This window comes from Hippocampus comes, unplaced genomic scaffold, assembly GCF_001891065.2.
Source record: "Hippocampus comes isolate QL1 unplaced genomic scaffold, H_comes_QL1_v1.1 scaffold91, whole genome shotgun sequence".
Classification (NCBI taxonomy): Eukaryota; Metazoa; Chordata; class Actinopteri; order Syngnathiformes; family Syngnathidae; genus Hippocampus; species Hippocampus comes.
In genome coordinates this window covers 1587028-1610497 of record NW_017805034.1, presented here as the reverse complement: position 1 = coordinate 1610497, position 23470 = coordinate 1587028, and the positions used below count along the sequence as shown (strand labels likewise).

At 41.9% G+C, this 23470-nt stretch overlaps 2 protein-coding genes across 3 annotated transcripts in view; one reads left to right on the top strand and one right to left on the bottom strand.

The window, feature by feature from the left end:
- Positions 1-23470, bottom strand: part of cpped1 (calcineurin-like phosphoesterase domain containing 1) — a 110215-nt gene that overhangs the window by 3295 nt on the left and 83450 nt on the right. The window contains exons 1-5 of one of the 2 annotated variants that reach the window (XM_019863589.1): positions 18523-18726; positions 16309-16527; positions 7586-7758; positions 6025-6150; positions 5811-5937 (exon numbers count right to left, since the gene is read on the bottom strand). In XM_019863589.1, the coding sequence (XP_019719148.1) occupies positions 5811-5937; positions 6025-6150; positions 7586-7758; positions 16309-16527; positions 18523-18586 (709 nt within the window). In that variant the 5' untranslated portion in view covers positions 18587-18726. Of the gene's footprint in view, positions 1-5810; positions 5938-6024; positions 6151-7585; positions 7759-16308; positions 16528-18522; positions 18727-23470 lie in introns of those variants that run through there. The other variant, XM_019863590.1, reaches the window with a different exon arrangement.
- The window catches only part of shisa9a (shisa family member 9a), a 36904-nt gene continuing 34295 nt past the window's right edge, over positions 20862-23470 (top strand). Inside the window, exons 1-2 of the mRNA XM_019863588.1 lie at positions 20862-21764; positions 22397-22503. Coding sequence (XP_019719147.1) covers positions 21250-21764; positions 22397-22503 — 622 coding nt within the window. The 5' untranslated portion in view covers positions 20862-21249. The remainder of the gene's footprint in view (positions 21765-22396; positions 22504-23470) is intronic.

The window sequence follows — 23470 nt, the reverse complement described above, 5'->3', positions numbered from 1 at the left end:
CAGTCAGTTGGGTGTGAGTGACCGTCTGGAACTTCAAACCTTTAAAACGCCGGAGTCGCCGCTGTAGTCAGCCGGGCTACGGCAAGGTTAAAAATTGCTCTCGTTTACTGACAATACCACGAAAAAAACCACAAAAAACAATTAAGTGATGTGAAATACGCCATACAACCTTCTCCCTCCCGTGTATGGTTCTTGCTATAGGGCGAAGCAAGTATGTGTATCCGGATTTTTTTTTTTCTTGCTGAGCGGGTAGCTACCCGAATGAAAACATGCACACGCTGTGCTGAGAATTCCTCATCTTGTCTGGGTCTCTGTGGAAATCCTATTTACCTGTAAGCCACAAAACGGTCTCGCGTTTTTTGTTCTTTTTTTTTTTTTTTTTCTTTGATGATAAAGACTCCCACGTGGTGACTGGCCTTTGCTTAAACTAGTAGGGGTGGAAGGAGGGAGCTGTTTGTGCAAAAAAAAAAAAAATCCAGAATAAGCAGCCACAATACCGAAAACATACAGAAAGCGAAGGGAGAGGGGAGGGCACTACATGCAGCCAAATCGAATTCTCAGATGGTTGAGACATTTCACATAAATGAGCGCAAACTACATTTCAAATATTAAAATGTACTTTTCCCAATGACTGTTGTTACGTGTCGGGCTGATTGTGACCGTGTATTGCTCAATTGCTGAGTCTCGGTTTAATAATCGGAAACATTCTTTCCTCACTGACAATGGCTTCCAAATGACAGGAGAGATGAAAGGAAGACGCACACAAACACAAAAGAAACAACCTTCATGCGTCTAATTATGTTTGATACTTACGATCGCTTCTTCAATGCGGCCTTTTTAATGCCTCTCCCTTTCATCTGATGGCCACTGATTTGCCAGCGACAAAATGGGATTTGCTAATTGCGCGCCGAGTTTCACACAACCAAACAAGCCGCCTTGTGGGTTATTACAGAAGAAGCCATTTTACCTTCAGCGCTGCCCTCCTCCTATGAAGGAGCCATTGTCATCAAAGTGCGGCGCAATGATTAGAAATCGGAAATGCTGTTTTGTTATTTGCATGACAGAGGGAAGCAAAATGATGTCGCGGCGCCGAGGCATCTTCCAGCCGCAGCCTGCCATAAATCACCGCCGCCCATCAGTCATCATCAAGCGTCCGTTCCCGGCTGTGTGTCCTCCGGTTACACGCAAAACACCCAGACGGACACCCAAAAAGGGGCTCGGGAAATCAAAAAAAGTCTGTATGGCGGAGATACCTTTGGGCCATTTGGAACATGGTCATGAATGCGCCTCAATTTACTCAGTGATCCAAGTTTTTTTTTCTTCTACAAAATGGATATTGTGGGACTCTTAAAAAGACATAACTAAAAACATTCATAAAACCATGCCGGCAAATCTATGATTTGAATTGATTATTAATTTATGCAAAATTACACTTTACTTACCCTGGGCACATAATAAAATGTAACGTTATTAATTAAAACTATAACCGTAGGTTATTTATATATATATATATATATATTTCTTTTATTAAGGATTCAGTGAAAAAAAAAATTCAAGTACTGAGTAACTGGTTCACAGTGTTGCCACAGTGACTCTGAAAAAAAGGAACTTTATTACTTTACTGATTATTTGCTTTAAAAAGTAAGTAAGTTAGATTCCAAGTTATTTGAAGACTTATAAATTCAGTAAATAAAAAACGCTGCTTAACAAAAATGACACCCGGTTTTGCCACTTACCGTTTTTTCTGCACTACAAGGCGCAGTTTCAATGAACGGCCTATTTTAATATCGTTTTCATAGATCCGGCGCACCGCATTATAAGGCGCATAGTATAGAAACGACAATTGTGGCTGCAGTTGCGTTATATATCCACTAGATGGAGTTACGCTAAAGGGAATACAATACTATCCAGCTTTATTCATATAATGCTTTCACAACCGCTGCAGCTGTCACAGAACTTTTGAAATACTACGTCCAAGAAATGAGACTACTGATCCATACATAAGGCGCATCGGATTAAAAGTCGCTTTTGAGAAAATTGAATGCTTATAGGTGCGCCTCATAATGTGGAAAATGTGCGAATTGGTCCATTCTGTGAAATAAACAGACGGCACACGTGAGCAATTCCGAACGCAGCATTTCTTCCAAAGTAAGTACTATGAAGTATGTGGCAGTGGAAATATTCTGACAAGTATAATTCATCAAAAAGTGACTTTCGCAAACGGAACTGAGTAAATGTAGCGCATTATGATCTACCTTTGACTTCTGAATGTATCAAGGGCACGAAATTGAGCGGCGCACGGTCTTCTAGCACAACCACGTCCTTCGTTTTCCCATTCACAGTTTGAGCTGTTCGATATTTGCAGAGGGAACGCTAATGTGATCCAATTCTCACTTTTAGACACATTTTCAAAATGATGTCAGGTAAAGGGACAGCCATTTCATTTGTTGGCCCACAGGCTCAGGGCATCATCATCGCTAATCTCAATTGTTGCTCGAAGCATGAGGACACGACAAGATACGCTACTTGATGCGCGCCGAGATACTCTATGGCAAAAAAAAAAAAAAACATTGTTCAGCCTCATCATTAAAACAATGGGGTTTGCTCGAAGCATGAGGACACGACAAGATACGCTACTTGATGTGCTCCGAGATACTCTATGGCAAAAAAAAAAAAAACATTGTTCAGCCTCATCATTAAAACAATGGGGTTAAAGGCTTAGCTGTGGCCTCTTATCAAATCCCTGCTGGGTGATAAATGTGCCATCCCCTTTTGAAAAGTGGGAGACCCGCGCTGATAACGACACCCAGCGAGAAGAGAGTGAGCGACAAAGGAAGCGAAACAGAGACGCGGGCAGAACAGAACACGCCTTATCTTGGCCACTAATTGGCTAAGATACGTCCTGCTCTATAGCCGCGAGTCATATTTGGGAATCCCGACGACTGAGGTCACTCGCGCCCTTGTTCCGGTTTCGTTTTTACTCGTCTTGTCAGTCTTTCAGTATCGACACCACGTTGCCCGTGCTCTGGATGATGGAAATATTCGGGAGGAGGAGTCGAAACTCTCAGAGGAGGAAGTGAAAGGTGGGGTAGTGGAGGGCATAGAAATCTAATTACACTCCTCCGTCTACTCTACTGTATGGCGAGAGGAGAGGCTGAGAGCACTAGTGGGATTCCTGCTACTCCAATTGCCTCTTGAAAAAGACGCGCCGCTCCCCAGCCACGGGGGTTTCAGTACTCATCAAAGAGAAGTGGATCAAACCTACTCGACAAATATGACAGTAAACTTTTGCGCACGTCCTACTACTTCTGCTTGCGGCAACAAAACCGCACACGGCTAAAACTGCACGCGTTGCACTGAGAGGTTTTAGTGGAACAACGGCAAAGCCTGGGGGAGCCTTATTTACAATGATTACAGGTGCGATAGCGATGCGGCAGCATTGAAGGCGCCCTCAGGAACAATGGAAAGCTTCCTTTGGGGTCATTCGATCAAGTCGGGAATGACGCCGACAAACAAAACTGGCGGTTGACGCCAACTTCAACCTCACACTTTCAAGACGTCTGGAATGATTCAAAGTTTACAAAGGAACACATGGCCATGAAGCGCCACAAAAGGAAAAGCCAAATTTAATATCATACAAATTACTGCCACACCCCCCCGCCCCCCCGGTAAGTGCTTGTGCAATTAAGAAAAGGGACTGTGCGATGCTTTACGAGACCAACGGGGGGGTGATAACGCAGAAGCGGCGTATCATTAATATGAGCTGGAATGCAGTCAACGGTCCCGTGGTGTAAGCGCTCACTTCCGACGAGCCAGACAAAGACTAATTGGTGCTGTGCCGTCTTTTCGATGTGCGGCTGTGGTTGACGAGATCAAATATAGAGATTCGCCCCCAAAAATTCATCAAGCATGGAAATATGAACAACTTGCGACACAAAGAGAGATCGATTTTTGTTTTGATTCTTCATTGAGGCATCTTAGGAGAGATAACAGAGATGAATTAAAAATACAGATTGATGCTGGGAACTATCTGCTGCGTGAAGGATTTGAACTTTTACAGGAAGACTTCTAATTTAGCCTGTTATAGGGTTGTTTCGGTTGAGTTAGACGGTCTTGATCTCTTTCGAGATACTGCAAAAAGAATCCTAATCGTCACTTTTTTTGGTCTCAAGATACGATCAAAATCTGCGCTTTACTCTTGAGCTTCAGTCCACCTCCGCTAAATGGCGGCAGCACACGAGACAATCGCCAGCCACCATCAACCGGCATTGGTTTCCTTGCAGTGGAAGGAGAACAACAGCCGGTGGCAGTGATGCGCCATGAAGCGAGCGTTGCCTGCTGCCAAGAACTGCTTGCTACGACTGCCACCGTTTAGTTTTTTTTTTTTGTTTGTTTGTTTTTTTTGTGTGTCAGCACACTAACATGTCAACATCACACATACGGTGCAGTAAAGTGCCGATGGGACTTGATTACTTTTGCGCAGCAATTGAACAAAAGCTATTATCATTTATCTTCAGGAATATGTGATGGTGTTTTCCGGATGTCACAACAATAAATCCAATCAAATATTTCACTTAACCTCGCGGTGCCACGACAGAAAACAATCAGAGGATGTGAGTAAACAAAAGATGCGAAAACATTCATTTCTCACCTGAAACACGGATTGAAAGTGTATACTTACCATTGACCGCAACTGTAAGTGTATGCGCATACCTGTACAGTAATCAATATTTATCACCCTATGTACTGCGGCGAAGTATTACATGTCCGACAGCATACGCCCTGCATGCAGTATGAATGTACAACTGCTGTCAGGATCGGTGTGGATGATAAAAGACGCGTTTAACATCTACGGTGCATTGACGGTCATTCCCAGTGTTTTTGCGGATGAAAATGACTGTCCCCTTTTGAATCATTAATGACAGTTTGTTCGAAAAGAGATGTAATGCGAGAGAGAGGGGGTCATCCAACCAAAATGGGGTAACATGGTTAAATACATGCGGACATAAAGGATGGGGAATTTCATGAATACTCTTTCCAACAGTCACCTTGATGAATGACTGAAAAAGTACGCGTGTCCGTATAAGAGGCCCCTGTCAATCAGCCATGTCAAATTGGCCCAATTGTGTGACGAGCAAGCGTGTGTATGTGTGCCACGTCAGGGACTTGCTGTCCTTGAGTGTTCTGTAGCAAATCCAGAGTGTTATAAGTTAAAAAAAAATGATTTTGAAGAAGGAATGACTATTAGGAAGTCATTATTTAAATCAATTGTGGCTGTCCTGTGTGTGCAAAATAATCCTCTTGTATGGTTTAAGCTGCGTATGATTCCTCTGGGCAAGGAATCTTTAGTACGTTACAGTTTAGATATGATGGGCTGACAAAGCTAAAAAGCTACAAAGTATTAAGACAATAAATTTTAAACCACCATACAGATGTCTAAAAATCATCTTTAAAGTATTGTTTTTTTTTTTTTTTTTTTTTTTTTTTTTTTACTGAATGAAGCAGGGGTTTACAGGAAGACTTAGCTGCGTAATTTTGCAGGCAGCTGGAAGCTAAAGAACAAAACGATAAAATCATTCTCAATTAAGTTTCCTGACGACACTGTGAGAGGCCGGCCCGGGTAATATGGCCCCAAAAATCTAATTGACAAACACTGACTTTGTGTTTGCAGGGCAAAACTTTTTCACCACAGAAAGGCACACTTGAGCGAAAAATCATCCTGACCAACTCAAAAAATAATAAATAAAAACGATTTATAACTCAGCCCTAATGAGAATGAGCAGAGTACGAGATAAAGGAAAAAGTCCTACCAGCTCTCTTAAATCGGTCCATCAGGTTTTGTCTGACTTCCTTCTGGAGGTTAAAGTAGTCATCTTCCTCATCGGGCTTCTTTATGTACAGGGGAATGTGCTGGAACACTACGATGTGTTTGGGTGCCTGAACGGGGGGGGGACAAACTTATGGTGATTCTATCGTCAATTTTATTCGGTAGCAATGAATCAGCGGCGGATGGTGCGATTTTACTGAGGAAGATGAGACTTTGTTCAGCTGCTCATCCAGCCACGTTTCTTGAGCCTCCTTCAACTGAGGGCAGGCCGAAGCGTCGTAGAACAACTGGGAGTTCAGAACGAGGAAGAGGACTCCGCCCACCTGAGAAAACAGAAACAACAAAATGATTCAGCCAGTGTTCACAGCAAAGCCTCATTTATTCCTGCTCTTAACACTTTTGTGGCTGCGGGCGGACCGAATCAACACCACCTCTTTTCCACAAGACGCGAGAAGTCAATTGATCACCAAGGTTATTGTAGTTCACAAAAAGTCAGGAAACAACTGAAGCTAAAGCCGAAATTTTTTTTCTTGTATATGTAAAGCTAACTAAACCTACCTATAATTGAAGAAAGAAAAAAAAAGCATTTAGTTTTCATCTTTTTACTCCTTTATTTTATTTTATTTTATGGTAGTTATTTCGATATGGATGAAAGAAGGAAGGTCTAACAGTTTGAGAATTGTAGTCGACTGTCCTTTCGTCCACAATACTTTGTGACCTTTTGGCAAGGAACAAATAGTCCATCTGTTGAAAAAAATAAAAATAAAACTAATACCAAAACTAATTAAAAACGACATTAAAATGAAACACTATCAGAATTTTTTTTTTTTTTAAAAAAAACGAATAAACTTGCAGTAAAAACCAATTAAAAGTAACAGTTCGGAAAAAAAAGTCACAATGAAATAAAAATGAATTATGATGACAAATCCAAAACTTTTTTAACCCAGTTCCGAACAGTCAATTAAATGATTAGATCCGTTGAAAAAAAAACTTTTTTAACACCAGAAAATATCGAATATTCTAAAAACGCCGGCAGATGTTTCCACATTTTGTTGTACTGCGCAAACCAAAACACCGAATTCCAATTCCAAACGTGCGCAATCCTTTTTTTCCCGTGTTTCATTTTTCTCAATAACCGCTCATTCAATCACCTTAAAACCATCAGTTCGACTCGCCGGCGAGCAACGGAGGAACAAATTGATAGACATTTAAATGTCATGTTGATGATGTCGGCTAATCTGCATTTTGATAGCTCAACAGCCAGCGGAGAGAGGTACAAGTGCAGACAGCTCATTCCGTTTCCGCGCAAGCACAATTAACAATTTCCACTGAGTGTCAAACCGAAATGAAGCCTTCATTAACCCCAAAGGCGACAAAAATAGCACAAATTATAATCTAAAATCAGGAACTGGTGATAGTGGAATAGATGCGACATGATAAAACGCTGTGTGGTCTTAAAAAAAAAAAAAAAGTCCATTGAGTAGGTCAAATTAGAACTATTACAACCTCAGGATTCACTGTCGATGTATCAAAAATAAATTCCGTCGAAATGATTCAACATCCATTCGAAATTTACATTTCCAAAATCGAGTCGGAACAAAACAGACAATACATGACATAACTCACCATCATTAATTTGCAAGAGGTCACTTTTTTAAATGCAACATGCAATTTTAAAAAAAATGAGTGTGAAATCATTTTGACCGCACCTCTACAAGATATGCTGACTATAATGACATATGATTTGCAATTGCTTACCCAGAAGCTGAAATAGTCATCGCCCCATGCACTGCAGTACTGCTCGACTGTTCTTGGGGTAGGGGTGTTTCCAAGGTCATGGTTGCCGCTGACGAACACGAGTGGGATAGAAGGGTCCGTCCCCTTCAATGCCGTCTTGAGATCTCGCTCTTGATCCTCCCTGAAAGGGGCTCCTGCATATGAAATAAATGGCTTGTGTGAACGACATCATACGTGACAAAATTCTAAAAAACTCTCCATTAGGAGTGTGAAGTAAGTAAGAGTTGATTTGCGGGGAAAGAACTATTCGACGCTAGTGATGGGAGGCTTCAGGATTGATTAACTGGCCTGCACAACACAATGATACGTCACCGTGGTTGCTAAAGCCAAACGTGGCGTGATTCATTTTCATGGAAGATTTCCACGTTAACCTTGGTAAACCTGGACTGAATGGAGTTTGTAGCTCGGTGTTTTGTCGGTGTCTTTATCAAGACAGACAAGGCTATGTTTTACTCTAACTTAATGCACTCCACTGAAAGTGAACCTTGGAAAGAGATCTAGACTTGTTTTTTTGTGAGCTACCCACATTACCCCATAAAATCCAATTTCTATGCATTAACACTCAATATGTATAACAGCACAAGGTCTGCTGTGGGGTAGAGAGGTCTATAATAGGTTTTCTGAGCTGAGCAGAGTGCAGGGTTTCTTTTTTTTTTTTTTTTGGTGAGCGTTGAAAAAGACGGTGTGTTTTACACGTTTTCTTGCATGATTAATGAAATGCATCAGTTTATTTAGGTAGCCATAAGACTTAAGAAAAAGAAAAAAAAAACACGAGTGATAGTTTTGTGAGAACGGGCCTTGTAGGTAGAGGAAGTCACTTACTATTTTCCAGCTACCGTATTTTCCGCATTATAAAGCGCTTCGGAGTAAACGAGTGATAGTTTTGTGAGAACGGGCCTTGTAGGTCGTGGAAGTCACTTACTATTGTCCAGCTACCGTATTTTCCGCACTATAAGGCGCTTTGGAGTATAAGACGCAACTTCAAAGACTTCCTATTTTTTTTCTCTTTTCATATATGCGGCACACCGCATTATAAGGCGCATAGTCAAGAAGCAACAAAGGTGGCTGCGGTTGCGCTATGCATCCACTAGATAGAGCTATGCTAAAGGGAATACAATACAATACAATACAGCTTTATTTACAGAGGGCTTTCACAACTCCCGCAGCTGTAACAAAGCACTTTACAAAACATTTAAAATACTACGTCCAAGAAATCAGAATATTGGTCCGTGTATAAGGCGCATCGCGTTGTAAGACGCAATGTCGGATTTTGAGAAAATTGAATGCTTTTAGGTGCGCCTTATAGTGCGGAAAATAGGTACTCACATTCATACCTATGGATCATTAAGAGTCTTCAATCAAACTAACAGATATATTGTGTAAATGTGAGTACCCGCATGAAGATGCAGAACTATGAGTGCTAACGGCTAGGTCACAATGTTGCTCACGTTATTAACACGCAATAGTAAAAGCAATGAATTCATTGTTTTTACGGGACTTTCAAGCCGATGAGATGTAGTTGTTGATGGGATGCAACATGCTTTTCAGCGCTGTTTAAAAGACATCATTTACATGCACCGTGTTTCATCTGACCAGTGTGTGTGATTGCACCAAAAGTGGCCACTTGTTACTGGATCTCATTTCCGTCCTCCATGTAAAAAAAAATATTGAGACTCGGTGCGCAACGAGTGTATACATTTGCGAACGTAGATGATGTCATGGTTGTAGTTACATGAGCAGAGAAATTCTGAAGGGATGATGATGATGATGATGATGACAGGGCTGAAGGGGGCCAAAGTGCTCAATGTAGGCAATTCGCTGGGAATCAAAAAAAAAAAAAAAAGAAGCACTGGAGGGTTTTTAGTTGGAGGGCTGCAACTGCGTTTTTTGCAGATGATAGGGTTTGTTTGTGTTTGGTTCCACTGTGACCTATAATGATCGCCGGGCCAGATGGCGCATGTGGGGTGCGGAAGGAAATCAAGATCTTCAAGCTGAGCTGGATGTGGACAAGAACCATCTATATTGCACTGTAGGATGTGGCGGATGTTTTTGGCTAGCAGTATCTATATTTTCCCTTTCTTTGGCTCCATAGTGATGGCTAATTTCGAGCAAAATAATGAATGTACCTGCACTATGTGACGCAGAGTCAATGGTGTTTACACGGCATGAGAAGAAGAGCTGAGCTGTGGCCATGAAAAGACTCCTCAAAAATTGGGCTCGGAAATCTCACTGTTGAGCAAACGGGTCGTTTGTAAAACAAGATGAAGTGATGTTATTAGTTCAGAATTTCTGCTTCTTCAAATTAAGAGTTGAGGATACCAGCCATGGGTCTCGTACCAAATCCTCTCAGGTTGGTTTTCTGTCTCGCTGACAGACTGACTCTCATCCTAACTCTGCGGATTTATCATTTCACCATCACATAATCTAGCCACTGCTATAATTCCAGCCAGAGAGCAGAGGCCGTCGCACTCATGAAGCGGGAATGGAAGATAGCTCCCGCATTTTACCCTATCATTCGAAACGCTGAGGCGAGTGTTGCACCTGTTAGCTCCGAAATAACCACACCGTTAGACACATTTGGATTTTAAACGGAGCAATTCAACATATTCACTTTGAGTCAGCATAACATGCTGATGTATTGACTCCACGGGATTTATACAATATTACAATGCAACCTGCAATTATTGGCAAGTATCTTCCTCACATCCAGACATAGCGCCGTCCACGTTTGCTCTTCTCAGTGTTTACCTTTAAGAGTTGAATTCCTTCTTTAGAAAGTGATCCAAGACATCGTCTACAGCACAGGTGTCAAAGTCAAGGCCTGGGGGCCAGATCTGGCCCGCCACATCATTTTATGCGGCCCGTGAATGCAAACCAAGCATGTCAAGTTCCGTGATGCTTGCTAAAGTCTGAAATCAAAATTTAAAATTGTCATATGTAATCCACAAGAACATTATTCTTGACTTCTGATTTTAAAAATAGTTATTCATCAATTGCGCTGTGAATGTAATTTGTGGAGGGGATTAAACATTTATATGGTTTCCCAAAATTTATAACGGCCCTCCAAGGGACACCCTCACTATAATGTGGCCTGCGACAAAAATGAGTTTGACACTCTTGGTCTATACTGTAGTTTCCGCACTAAAAGGCGCACCTAAAAGCATTAAATTTTCTCAAAAGTCGACAGTGCGCCTTACAATCCAGTGCACTTCATTTATGGATCAATGTTCTGCTTTCTTGGAAGTAGAATTTTCAATGTTCGGTAAAGCGCTTCGTTACAGCTGCAGCGGTTGTGAAGGCTCGATGGAAATAAAGCTGTATTGTATTGTATTCCCTTTAGCGTAGCTCCATCTAGTGGATATGTTGCAACCGCAGACAGGGCTCTACAAAAAAAAGGCTGTATTGTATTCCCTTTAGCATAGCTCTATCTAGTGGATGCACAATGTAATCGCAGCCACGATTGTAGCGTCTGTTCTCTGCGCCTTATATCTGTTTTTTTTTTTAATAGGCCATTCATTGAAGGTGCGCCTTATACTCCGAAGCGCCTTATAGTGCGGAAAATACGGTAGTTTATGATTGACAGTGTCAATTTCACAAAAAGAGCAGCTCAGTTGTGGTTTTTTTTTCCATCCAACAGGTGTTTGTTTTTTTTAATGGTGTGCTAAGAAGTACAGGAAGCGTGAAGCAGGGCTGGCTTTCGACGGTGACATCAAGCCACTCTCAAGGTTTTCTGGGAGAGTGAAAGTGAATCGACATCCGTTAAAGCCTCACACCAGATGGGGGTTTTAAAGAAGCTGCGGTGCCTTCTGTTTCTTCACACCTCCGGCTGTCTACCTCAAGTACAGCAGTGAATTAACGTGTCCAGCTATGAGTCACCCTCATTCAGAAGTCCATTAATCTAAATTTGAGACACCTTGATTCACCTGGCAGGCAGGATGAACAACAACAACAGATACTCTGGGGATAACCGTCCAGGTCCAAAGGACCTCCAAGATATTCTAAAATTTTGATGTTACTTCACGTAACATCAGGTACAGTATCGGTATATGTCTCTCGAGTTAGCACCAGTCTCACGAGATCCTCTGATGTCCTCGTGACATCATGAATGACAGCTTTCTGACCCCTGACGTTTTTGAGATTGCGTAAAATGTTGGGGGAATTCCATATTTTTCCAATTTTAGATTCATTTTTGAGGTTTCGCTGCCGTTGGGTCCAACGCCACAACCAGCGCTAACAGGTTGGCATGATAAATGTTTCTCAACACAATATCGAAAGCCGACTAGGTGCCATGCAAAATTCATCTTGAGCTGTCAATAGTATACAGCGTGTTGTGAAAGCAAAAATAAATAAATAAATAAATAAAAATGTCTTCCGAGTGTGAGTTTTTGCGAGTGGCGTCAGGTTGATGTGAGAACCGAGGGAGCAGGATCAAACTTGTATTATCAGCAGTAATGCAAAGGCTTCACTGGACTGTAAGGATGAAGAGGGATCTGTGCTTTTGATCTAACAGTCGATCAACATTCCCATCTTCACCCATGGCGCTTTGAAGACTTAAAAAAAAAAAGAAAAAATCAAATACACAGATACAAGCGGTCAAAATGAGTTCCTTTCACAGTTCGGAAGACAAAAGTTAGGGTCAGGCTGTTTCTCGCAGCTATCCTTGCAGTGGAAGGGGGAGCATAACGGAGGTAGCAGCTTGAATGAGAATAAAGCCGAAACGTTTCGATTTGATAATTATATTCACGTTACATGAACCATAGTTTCCTTACACTCTCTCAAATCTACTTAAACCTGAGCTCTTAAATCTGTACATGGATTCTTTTAATCAGTTTGAAAGCGGGAGTAGCGGCTCAGCTCGCCTGCAAACCGTTTGGGATGATCCAATTAGATAACATGCAACAGCCACTTCCCTAAAACCAACCCAAAGTCTCAAAGCCTTTAAGACCTTCACTATTTAAAGGTTCGGACCCATCTCAAAAACGTACAGGAAGTGAAAAGTTGAGAAATTGAGAAAGTGTTTTGTGTTCAATTAAACAGACCCAGACTTGACACTGATTAAAATCAATTTGTACGTAAATTGAGACAAGATCATATCAGCTGGCTTGCTTCTTTGAAATACAGAATTTCCACATTGGGAGACTAATAAAGACTTTCTATTGTACTGCACCCGTGTGATATTCTGTCTCAGTACTTTTGGAGCGTGCACAATATCTGCCTTCAACTGCATTTATTCGATACAATTTCAGTTTAAGCGAGAGGACCCAAGGTAATCTGTGCTTCACTTACATGAGCTTTACACACGTGCCCTGCGACAACACTCGGATGCTTCTCCCCACTGTACCGTGAGGAAAACGCCTTTACGCATCCCCGGGGACGCTGCGCGAATCCTTTGTAGTGCTCATTAGGACGCGGCTACGTCCACCATGTTTTGTCTCATTTAATCAGCTCACCATCTCAAACTTCTCAACCACGTTTGCTCGTGTATTTGTCACTCTAGAAAACAAGTACATGGCGTCGCACGTGTGGGGCGTGTCGCAAATGCACCGTCTGCATGACAAAGTGACATACATTCTAGTTTCGGTTGGGTCAATAACATTGGAGAGAGGACGTCATCATTGTTTGGACTCAACTTGATCCTTTGGATACACTGAAAAGACATATGAGAAGCAGGGTATCCCAAAGGAATGTTTCTGCCATTAAATGATAGATGTCAAAATAAGGGATGAGATAGCAGCTGTTTACTCAAGATTGAGGATAGAAGTGAAGAGAAGATGTCAGATTGAGCCAAAGGAGATTTACAGAGGGAAATATGTGAGAACAGAATTACAGTTGCCAATTTCCTGTCACCAAAAAGGCAAGCGGCAGTCACAACGCTGGCTGACAGCTCGCGTCCCCTGGCCACCACCCATTCAGTCTGCAATGCAAATAGTTTCAGGGGAACTAAGGCACGGTCAGACAGACATCAACAATAAAGACCTCCTGCTATTATACTGTTTGGAACTACCATATTTCCCGGACGACAAGTCGCTCCTGAGTATAAATTGCACCACCCATAAAATGCATAACACAGAAGAAAAAAAAAAAAAAAAAACATAAAACGCACTGGAGTATAAGTGGCATTTTGTGGAGAAATTTAGTTATTCAGATAGCGATAGCATAAAGAACATGCTAATAAGTTTACCAAACCACCAGTGTCACTCCAAATCACTAAATCCAATGAAATCTTCATCCTCTGTGTCACTTTTAAAGAACTCCGTGTACTCCGGAGGTAGAAAATGCGGCGCTTGCTCTTCTACATCGCTTCCGTCAAATTCATCGTCAGTTGTTTTTAATCAGTGACCGCCAATGGGCAAAGTATCAACTCAGGCCGAGAGCACCGTCTTGTGGTTTAATGTGAAAATAACGTGAAATGATATGATGTGTTAATCATTTCACACAAAAGTCACTCAAGAGTAGAAGTCGCACCGCCCAGCCAAACTATGGAGAAAAACTAAACAAAACCGCTATTTATAATCCGGAAAATACGGTACTCGTATAATGCTGAGGGATACGGAGCACATTGCTTTGGGACTATGAGCAGTTGACGAACGATTTCATGTGTATAGGATATTAAAATGCGAATAGTTTGCCTAACTTTCAGGTCAAAATGAAAGAAATGAGAGTACATGCAGAGAGGGCGAGAGACAGACGGATTCGCCTCTCGACTCATTTTCTGTGTCCACGGCTCAGGGCCAGATAGGCACCTTGTGCTTGGGCCCTCATTATGATGCAAAGGAGGTTTGCAGTGGTGGATAGCTTGTGGCTTTTTGTTGTTGTTATTGTTTGTTGAACACACAGTTCCTAAACCATTTTTTTTTTTTTTTTAATATGTTGTTGGGTGGTGGAAAGAGAAAGATTTAGGGTAGCAGGGTGGAAAAAGACGGTTGACGGTGGTTTGAAACAGCTTCTTGGCTCGGTTTGATCATCAAATTGGACACCTGGTAAACAGCCGAATTTTGAGCTTACCTTATTATTGGAACGTTTATGATATAGACAAGCTCATGAAAAATTTAATGTTCAGCGGGATACATAAAAGTCTGCCTTGATCCAGACTTAAATGGATGACGAATGTACCGAGCAGTGAGCACAAGATGTATTCACTCTTCTAAAAGTTAAACACAATGTATGCTACTGTTATCTGAGATATTTTTTAAAAAAACTGTCAAGAACTTACTTTTTTTTTGTGGTTTTTCTTTCCCTCAACGGTAACCAAACAAAAAGCACAGCAAATGTGGCCTGATCAAAAGCCAAAAATCTTATTCAGAATAGAAACCAAAGCTTCCAGAGGATAGCCGGGAGGGCTGTGCTTTTTCATAGATAAATATCAGCTGCTGTCATGAGGGAGGATGTTGTTTACAGACTGGCTGGGGAAACAGAGCAGGCTCAGGCTGGAACCTTCTCTGGCATGGAATATCTCACATCACTGAACCATCGCGTCGCCTAAACACAGATCAGTTAATTTCATCGGAACAATGCAAGCGAGAGAGCCTCGCAATAACACGAATCCATGCACTAATACTGTACATAAAAGTGCATATATGTACGGCTTATCTTTTAATAAGCCCCAAGAGGCTTTCACTCTCCACAAAACAATTTCTCCTCGAAACAGCCCTGCTTGTTACCATTACTGGTATGAAAGACTTGACGGAATTTCAAATTAACCGGTTGACCTTATTATTTTGGAAAACGCTTGATGTCAAGCAGGCCGACAACACAAAACACATGAAACAAAACAAATGACAAAATGGGGAACGCAGATCAGTGAAAGCACAGCTTGTGTTTTGAAATAGTTAACCGCTATGGGCAATTTGGCGGAGTCATTTCAAGCGCGATGAAATAGGTGCTGCATTTAGTGAGGCCGCCCGAGTTCCCGGATGATGCTCTTGGGGCCGCTTGAGGATCGTTTGCTCAGACTAAAGGACGACCCCGAATTTAAACTTACACCGCTGGCATCTGCGAGTTGACATCAAGTCTTCCAAAATGAGACCAGTAATTGCCAGCTACTCTATTGATACTAGCATCTCTTTTTTACTGTCCAGACGGTTTCACATCCACCTTGAAACAGTTAATTGGCTTTTTTTTTTCAAAATAGTGTTGTGAGATGATCTTGAAATGATAAACTGTTTTTGTATCAGCGTTTGAGGCATATTCACTGTTCAAACTATAAATAAAGTTTGTTTGTTTTTTTTTTACTATCCGTGGCATGGCTCAATCCCCGACAGTGCTTCTGGAAAGTATTCACAGCGTTTCAGTTTTTCAATCAATTAATTTTTTTACTCATATTGACACACACACAACACCCCGCAACGACAATGTCAACATTTTTTTAAGATTAAAATGAATCAATCTCAACTTTAATGACAGTTGTAACAAGGGGTGGCGGTCTCTTCTTGTGTCATTAAACTGTTTAAAGCACACTCAGGGGCGACAGAATCGCTTGCGCAAGCAACATGGTGCATTCAGGGTACTTTCATAACATTGGGAACTTTAAAACGCACCGCGCCGTCCTACACATTCATCGTATTTCTTCAATGATAAAAGTTTGAAAGATGGGAGAGATGCCAAAATCAAACACAGGATTTCACTTCTCATTAATCATCCAACCCTAAAGCAGGTTGGGTATATCCTGAAGGGGCTGTTTTTACCTGGCATGGCATGGACCAAGTCGCCACACAGCACCATAAACCTCGGCCGAGGACGCAACTGGTTCATGGCTTCCACCGCTTGTTTGGTGAGCTCAACTTCCTCAGTCCATTCGTCTCCTCCACCTTTGCAGTCGCCCTCTCGCCATGCCTTCATCAGGCCAAGCTGGGGGTCTGCAGCCTGGATGAAGTAGAATGGGCCCGTCCACTCATGCTCGACATCTACAAAGGAAAAAATAAAAAATAAAATAAAAATGAAGACATGTTTTGGGAGCAAAATAAATCAAACGCAAAACCTAATCATCTTTTTTTTTATTTTCTTTTTTTAATTCAAGGCTTCTGGTTAAAACTTGCACAAAAAATAAATGCTTGAATTTCCTGTAAGGCAACTATGAGAATCATTTAATACCACTTCCACAAAACACTGTACACTATATTCTAGCATGCAAACACAAAAGCTGCAGGTAAACGTGAGCGTGTCCAAATCGACTCTCTCCTTCCTTCATTCATTTCATTTCCTGTCATGTACCTGGAGCGACACGCTGCTGCCACTGTGAAGCATCTGCATGCTGAACAGATCCCTTCAGTCAGCATGGGGTCCTAGACTGTTTATCATCCTCTTCGTTTAACATGCTCACCGTGTACCTCACTTCCGAATAAGACTGTGATAATTCAGTCCTCGAGAGGAATTTGATGGAATACGACCAAGTGACAAAAGTCTGTCTGGTTTCTGGGGGAAACAGACAAGAACAAGCCTAACAATGGCACCTCCCCCTCACCTTTAGTGCAATTGACATTTTAGAAACCGTGAAGTGAAAACACATTCTTTTTTGATTACCATCATGTCATGGACAAAAAAATGACAGTGTAACCCCAAATGTTTCATTGCTCATTAGAGTTCATTCGAGCCAGCGGGCGCGCAATTTTCTTTTTTCTTTGTTCGGGGTTGAAAAATATGAACATGTGAAAAGAAGAACTTGCACTTAAAAGAGGAAATGTGTACTTAAAGAGGACATACAGTACTGTATTACGGTATGAAAAGTTGCCTCTTTTTTTTTATAGCTTTGTGTTCAAATAGTTGAGTCATCAAAGTGCCTGCCCACCAACCAAGTGTGAAACTGAGTAGGCGAAAATCCAGAGCAATTTTTAAATTGGCTGTGTAAAGGGTGCCATCATTTCTGATCCTTAGGGTACTGTTGACAAAAGCGGGTTCGAAACATGGTCGGATTTTGATTGTGGGGAAAATGCACTCTCTCTGTTAAGGCACAAAGGCATCCTTAAAGTTAATGAAGTTTGCATTGCATGTAGGTTTCCTGACATAACTATCATCGTAATAAACATTTTGCGCCACAAGCCCCATTTTAATTTTAAAACATTTCAAGCCAATGGATGTCTACATTTGCTTCCCTTCACACAGCAGCATATTCAAATCATACAGAGAAGCATATGCAGAAGCATTTGCGCTCTACATGTGAGCACACTTCTTTTGTAGAGCTGCATGGGGATCTCAAATTAATCCTGCAAGCCTTTTGTTGCTCCGGGTGCAATTTATAGAACAATGGATCTCTCTCTAGTCAGATATATGAACTATTTTACCGACAAAGAGGAAGATTAACACACACACACACACACGGACTGCGAGGCGACTGGAAAGCTCCCCTGATAAGCTGTACACATCTTCAAACACAAATCGCAGAATCGTCCCATATGGCAGACGCTGAACTCGAAAAAGAATATCATCTTCATTTGAGATTGACGCACAAACCTTCGGCATTGGTAAATTCTTGAGATTACTTTGCACGTCCTTCTGCCAGCAAGTTCCAAAATGAAATTATATAGCACCTCACTGAACAAAATAATGAACTACATGTCTGAATTAACATACTTGGACAGCTTTGATATGTAGCTTGGACAGCTTTGATATGTATTCCGTTTGATTGTCCCATTTCTTAATTTAAGAATGGCTGCGGTGAAACATTTCAGTTTCGGTTCCTTTTTCTCATAACAGTTGCGAGTCACGTCTCAGTTTTAAATGTATCAAAAGTAGATTAAACACAAAACACCCGCCGAATGATAAATCACTCTGTATCGGAAGTTCGACGATAGTTGGTGTTTTACGCAACCGGCGACCTCAACTCAGTATAATGGAACGAGAGCTAAATCGTTAGCCTCCAAGTTTCGTAACCGGTGCTAAGATTGCTAACGTAAACAGAGTACCTTCACTGAGTCCAATGAATGTCCGATGTTTTGCCCGGAGAAAGATCTCCTCCGGCCCAGCCATTTGATTTTAGAATTGCTCCAATCCGGTGTTTATTTGCCAAGCCAGTCTCCTCTCACGGTGATTGTCCGGCTGCTGCTGAAGCTAACCGGGGTGACTATCGGTGATCGATTACAATGCCTGTTTTGTCAGCTGTGTGGCGTTCACTTGCAGATTTACTGTCATTTCATTACACAACGTAGATTTTATTGGTTCTATTCAATCGCACGAGTTTCTATTCTGTTCTTACACGCACTCACGGTACCTCTGTTTTGTCCTAAAGGGTGTGCTTGTTATCGTTTCTTGTTAAGAGCGGCTCAAACTACTGGAGACAAATTCCTTGGATGTTTGTGCATACTTGGCCAATAAAGCTGATTGTGATTTCTACTCACTTGCCCCACTTTGATAACTAAAAGAAGTAGGTCAATGATAATTACTTTAAGTATTCTAATCTGAATGATAATCATCATTCCCTTTGTAAGAAGATAATTTATGCCCTTAGCTCTCAATCGTTTGTGCAAGTGATGGTACTGGCCATCTGATATTTGGTATTTATGCAACTTCCTGCATACTGTGCGTTTATGAAGCACATACTGTATAGTTGACGAACACCAATACTGTATAATTAAGTGCCTCGGATCATGAATGGATGGATGGACAAACTGAATCGTGTCCACTCAACGTTTGAAATACAAGCACTTTGGACAGAGATTAGGGAGTTTCAGCACCATGGAGAGAGCTTGTTCGAAATCAGGGGATCCAACCTCCAAAAATTGGCTTTCCTGAAATTAATTTTCTGTATTGATCATTTTGTCCAGGGGCATCTAGGAGCCCGAGCTCGCTCACTTTCACTTTCAACTCCAAGACGTAATTGATTTTTCACAGCGGTAATGCATCATGAAAAAAAAAAATCATCATAAACTACAAGTGAAGTCTAAATCAGAAAGAACTGCAATGAAAAATCCAGCACTATTATAACCCTGACATATACACCAAAATGCACTGCACCCCATGTGTTGACCAATCTATGATCGTATTAGCTCATATGTTTACTGTACCCTAGTAAAGGATTATGGGCATGGTCCGTTTATTTGCTGAAGTGACCAATTTTGGGTCCTTGCCTGTTGAAGATTAAAATAGATACAGTGGCAAGTCTCTGATGGTGTCATGGTTCACGAGCCCGAATTTTGTGCAGGCGGTGTGAGTGCACTTCCCACTCACTGAGAGTGTGAACGGTTGTCTGTCTCTGTTGCCGTGTCTCAATTCAGGGTCTGCACCGTTCACAGGCTGCAGTTGCAGAGTGGTGAGATCACCGTGCCACGCAAAGGCTGTCCCAGTTCAACAGAGCGCAAAGACTACCTCAGACGCCGCCATGTAATTACTTAAGTTGCATTTTAGGAGAAACACGAGTTTGATTAATTGATAAAACATTATCCTTATTGTTATTGAAGGTGTTATCATGGCGACGGTTTGACCCTGCACAAAACTGGGTTCCCGAAAGGTTAAATTGAATATTTTGTCTCAACTTTTTCCAAACAGATTTTCTCCCCTAAAGACAAAAAAACAAATGAGCCGAGCGAGAAACATGAACTGGACATACTGCGACGTCAAAAGGCTGTGGCCATATCTGGCCTAGAGTTTGACGCACGTTCTTTGGCGGCTGAACCGCTGCCATGATGTCACCAGTTCCAGCTCTGTGAAAAACAAGGGCGGTCTTTACCCATTTTTATACATTGCACTACTCTACTTAGGTCGTATGATCTACAAAACAATTCTTCTTATTACTTATTGCTGTTCAACAATTTTGTCCCATTTTTTTCAATCAGAGATGCAAATAAACTGTTCTAGTTTTTTTTCCCCTGATTCTGATTCTGCCCTTATTTCTCTAGTACATTAACAATTCTGATTAGAATATAATATCGGTCAAATTTCAAAACAAAACTTGAACATATCTCAAAAATATGATGTGCTTTAGAAAAAAAGTCAAGATATTTTTGAATTCTGCGTCAAAAATACGTTTAGGGATACTTGTAGCCATCTGTGATTAAAATTTGCTGGGAAAAACAGAACTCCCAAAGCATTCCTTGTCTCAAGGCTCAACATACAGTAAAGTGGATCGTCGATGTCTTTTTTTTTAAATCACGATTTCATAATCATAATAATGTTGTCTGTTTGAGAGGGAAGAAATTTCATCTGTTATATGTTGCACATACTGTACATTTGACAATAAAGTTGTATTTGACTTGATAACGTTGGATCTCTCTCTCTCTCTCTCTCCCTCTCTCTCTCCCTCTCTCTCCCTCTCTCCCTCCCTCCCCCTGTTTTCCTCGTCCTCTCTTTAGCGCACCAGGCTCTCCCACCACATTTCTCACTGCGCTCTCCTTCTCAGTGCTGCGAGTGGTGCGTAAGAGCGCGCCGAAAAGCGCAGCCCACTTTGGGAGGGGGGGGAGATTTAAAAAAAAAAAAAAAAAAAAAAGCACCATACTGAGAACACACACACACACAGAGCAACCAGTGCTTTGAATCTCGCGTGTTCATAGATGATGTTAGTTAAGATGTTCATCAGCTCGGACGAAGGCGCGTTGCTGTTTGGGTGTATGTTTCTGGACTTTTCAGCGTGGCATGACCGCCTCCCGTCTTCGAGTCTCGGCGTTTCAGCGTGAAGTTGAACGGAGGAGGAAGCGACCATGAGAGGCGACTCCTTTCTCCTCGGCTTCTTGCTGCTCAAAGTTACCGCTCTGGTGTGTAAGGCGGACGGGGAGCCGGGCTTGCTCGGGGGCTTCGTGATGATCGCCACCTCCAACGGTTCCACCGAGGAGGAGAACGTGTCCGAGGAGACCCCCCACACGGAGGACAAATGCCGAGGCTACTACGACGTGATGGGACAGTGGGACCCTCCGTTTATTTGCAAAACGGGCAATTATTTATACTGCTGCGGCACCTGTGGCTTCCGCTTCTGCTGCTCCTACAAACATTCTCGACTGGATCAGAGCACCTGTAAAAACTACGACACCCCATTGTGGATGAAAACCGGCCAGACGCCGTATAAGAAAATGAACAAGATGCACGACAGCACCAAAGACAAGACGAACTTAATTGTTTACATCATATGTGGAGTTGTGGCTATTATGGCGCTCGTGGGGATTTTCACCAAATTGGGTCTTGAAAAGGCGCATCGTCCACAGAGAGAGAACATGTCCAGGTAATTGTTGAATGCCAATTCCTTCTCGTCGCGGCCAAATATAAAACCCACCTTCGCCCCTTTTATTCAAACTTGCTCATTTGATTCTACATTAAATCAATTACGTGCACCTTTGCACACCAAATCCAAAACAAGACGAGTTTCAGTTGGATACTGTTTCCTCTCTCCCGAGCTTTATGCATCAACTGTGCTGTGGCATAACATTACGTGAGCCACGCTCCTGTCAACAGGCGGGGGCGGTTTCTTTCACCCGAGTCTTAGCATCGCGCTCCATTTCCGCAAATGCTCTCATTGGAGCTTAACCGTAGCATGTGCAATGATCGGGGGGAGGAAAACAGCGTAAATGAATTTGAACGAAGTAGTTGTGTCAATCTTGCACCGGCGATGCAACCAATCGTGTAGAAAGATGCTGCTTCGTATAAGGCCTCGTGCAGTTCAGCTGAATAATCAAATTACACACATAAACACACGTCCATGGGGGATTTGAACACATACTGTCCGAAGCAAGTGCTACTGTATATGAAAGTATGAATCCAAACGTTTATTAATAACAAATAGGTGCACGAAAAGGTGAAATAATGCGGCATGGTTCTATCACCTTTTTTTTATTATGTCCTTCCAATGTTTTACAGGGCGGTTGCCAGTGTGCTGCAAGGCGGGTGCCCAGGTGAGCCGTTCCGAGGAGAGGAGACCCTTGGCATGCATTCCAAGCACTATGTTTCCAGGGGTGCGAACCTTCGTAAGTTTGTTGGGGGGTATGTGGGAGGAAAAAAAAAAGGGGTCTCATTGAGTGCAGCCTTGAATGTGAATGTTTTGATGCTGGAGGAAGTTTGATAGTGAAACACGCTCATATGATGCTTTTTAACCCCCACTGCGTGTTTCTATCTTCCGCATACTTGTTGGATTTATTTTTGTATTGACCGGATGATGCATTACAACCGCATGATGTCACTGGAATAAGGAAAGTGGGTGTGCGGCTATGAGAGGGGGAGATGGTGTACCGGCTGGGAGTTTCAAGGGTGGTTGTTCACAGAGAGCATCTGAACGCCATCCATTTTTTTTTTTTTTTTGGCATATCCCGCGGGCTACTATTCCACCGAGCCTCATTGTGTTTTAACATCCGAGATCAAACAAAATGAACACGCAAATATGAACGGATTTGTATGATGCACAATTAGTATGCAGCAGTCCAACTACTTCAAAGTAGCTGTAAGTCATTAAAACAGCAACCTCCAACAATTCTTCATGTTTGGCCGACAACTTCCACTTAGTTATACGATTAGTGTTCATTATGTCCTGCTGTTACATTTCCTTAATGTTCTACAAGCCAGCACAGACAGTCACCACCGTTCTTTTATGGGCTTGTCCGAGCACTGACTGCTGTCAGTATCATCAATTCTGTGTTTTTAGTTTTTTATTTCGAATAAATACATTAAAATGACCTTTTCTTTAAATTTAAACATCATGTTCTTTTCAGTGTAAGAAATGGCTGCATCACAATAGGCATTCCAAGGAAATAACTCGGTAAGGACAGTACATCACTTGGCCCCAAAAATAAATAAATAAAATAAATCGGTTGCTATTAGTTAAATTGTTGCTATGAAACGACCCAAAATAAATAAATAAATAACAACACTTGCAGTCTTTTGCTCTTTGTGAGTGGGCATCTTTTTTTTTTTTTTTTTTGGTCCTCACAGTGGGAGAGA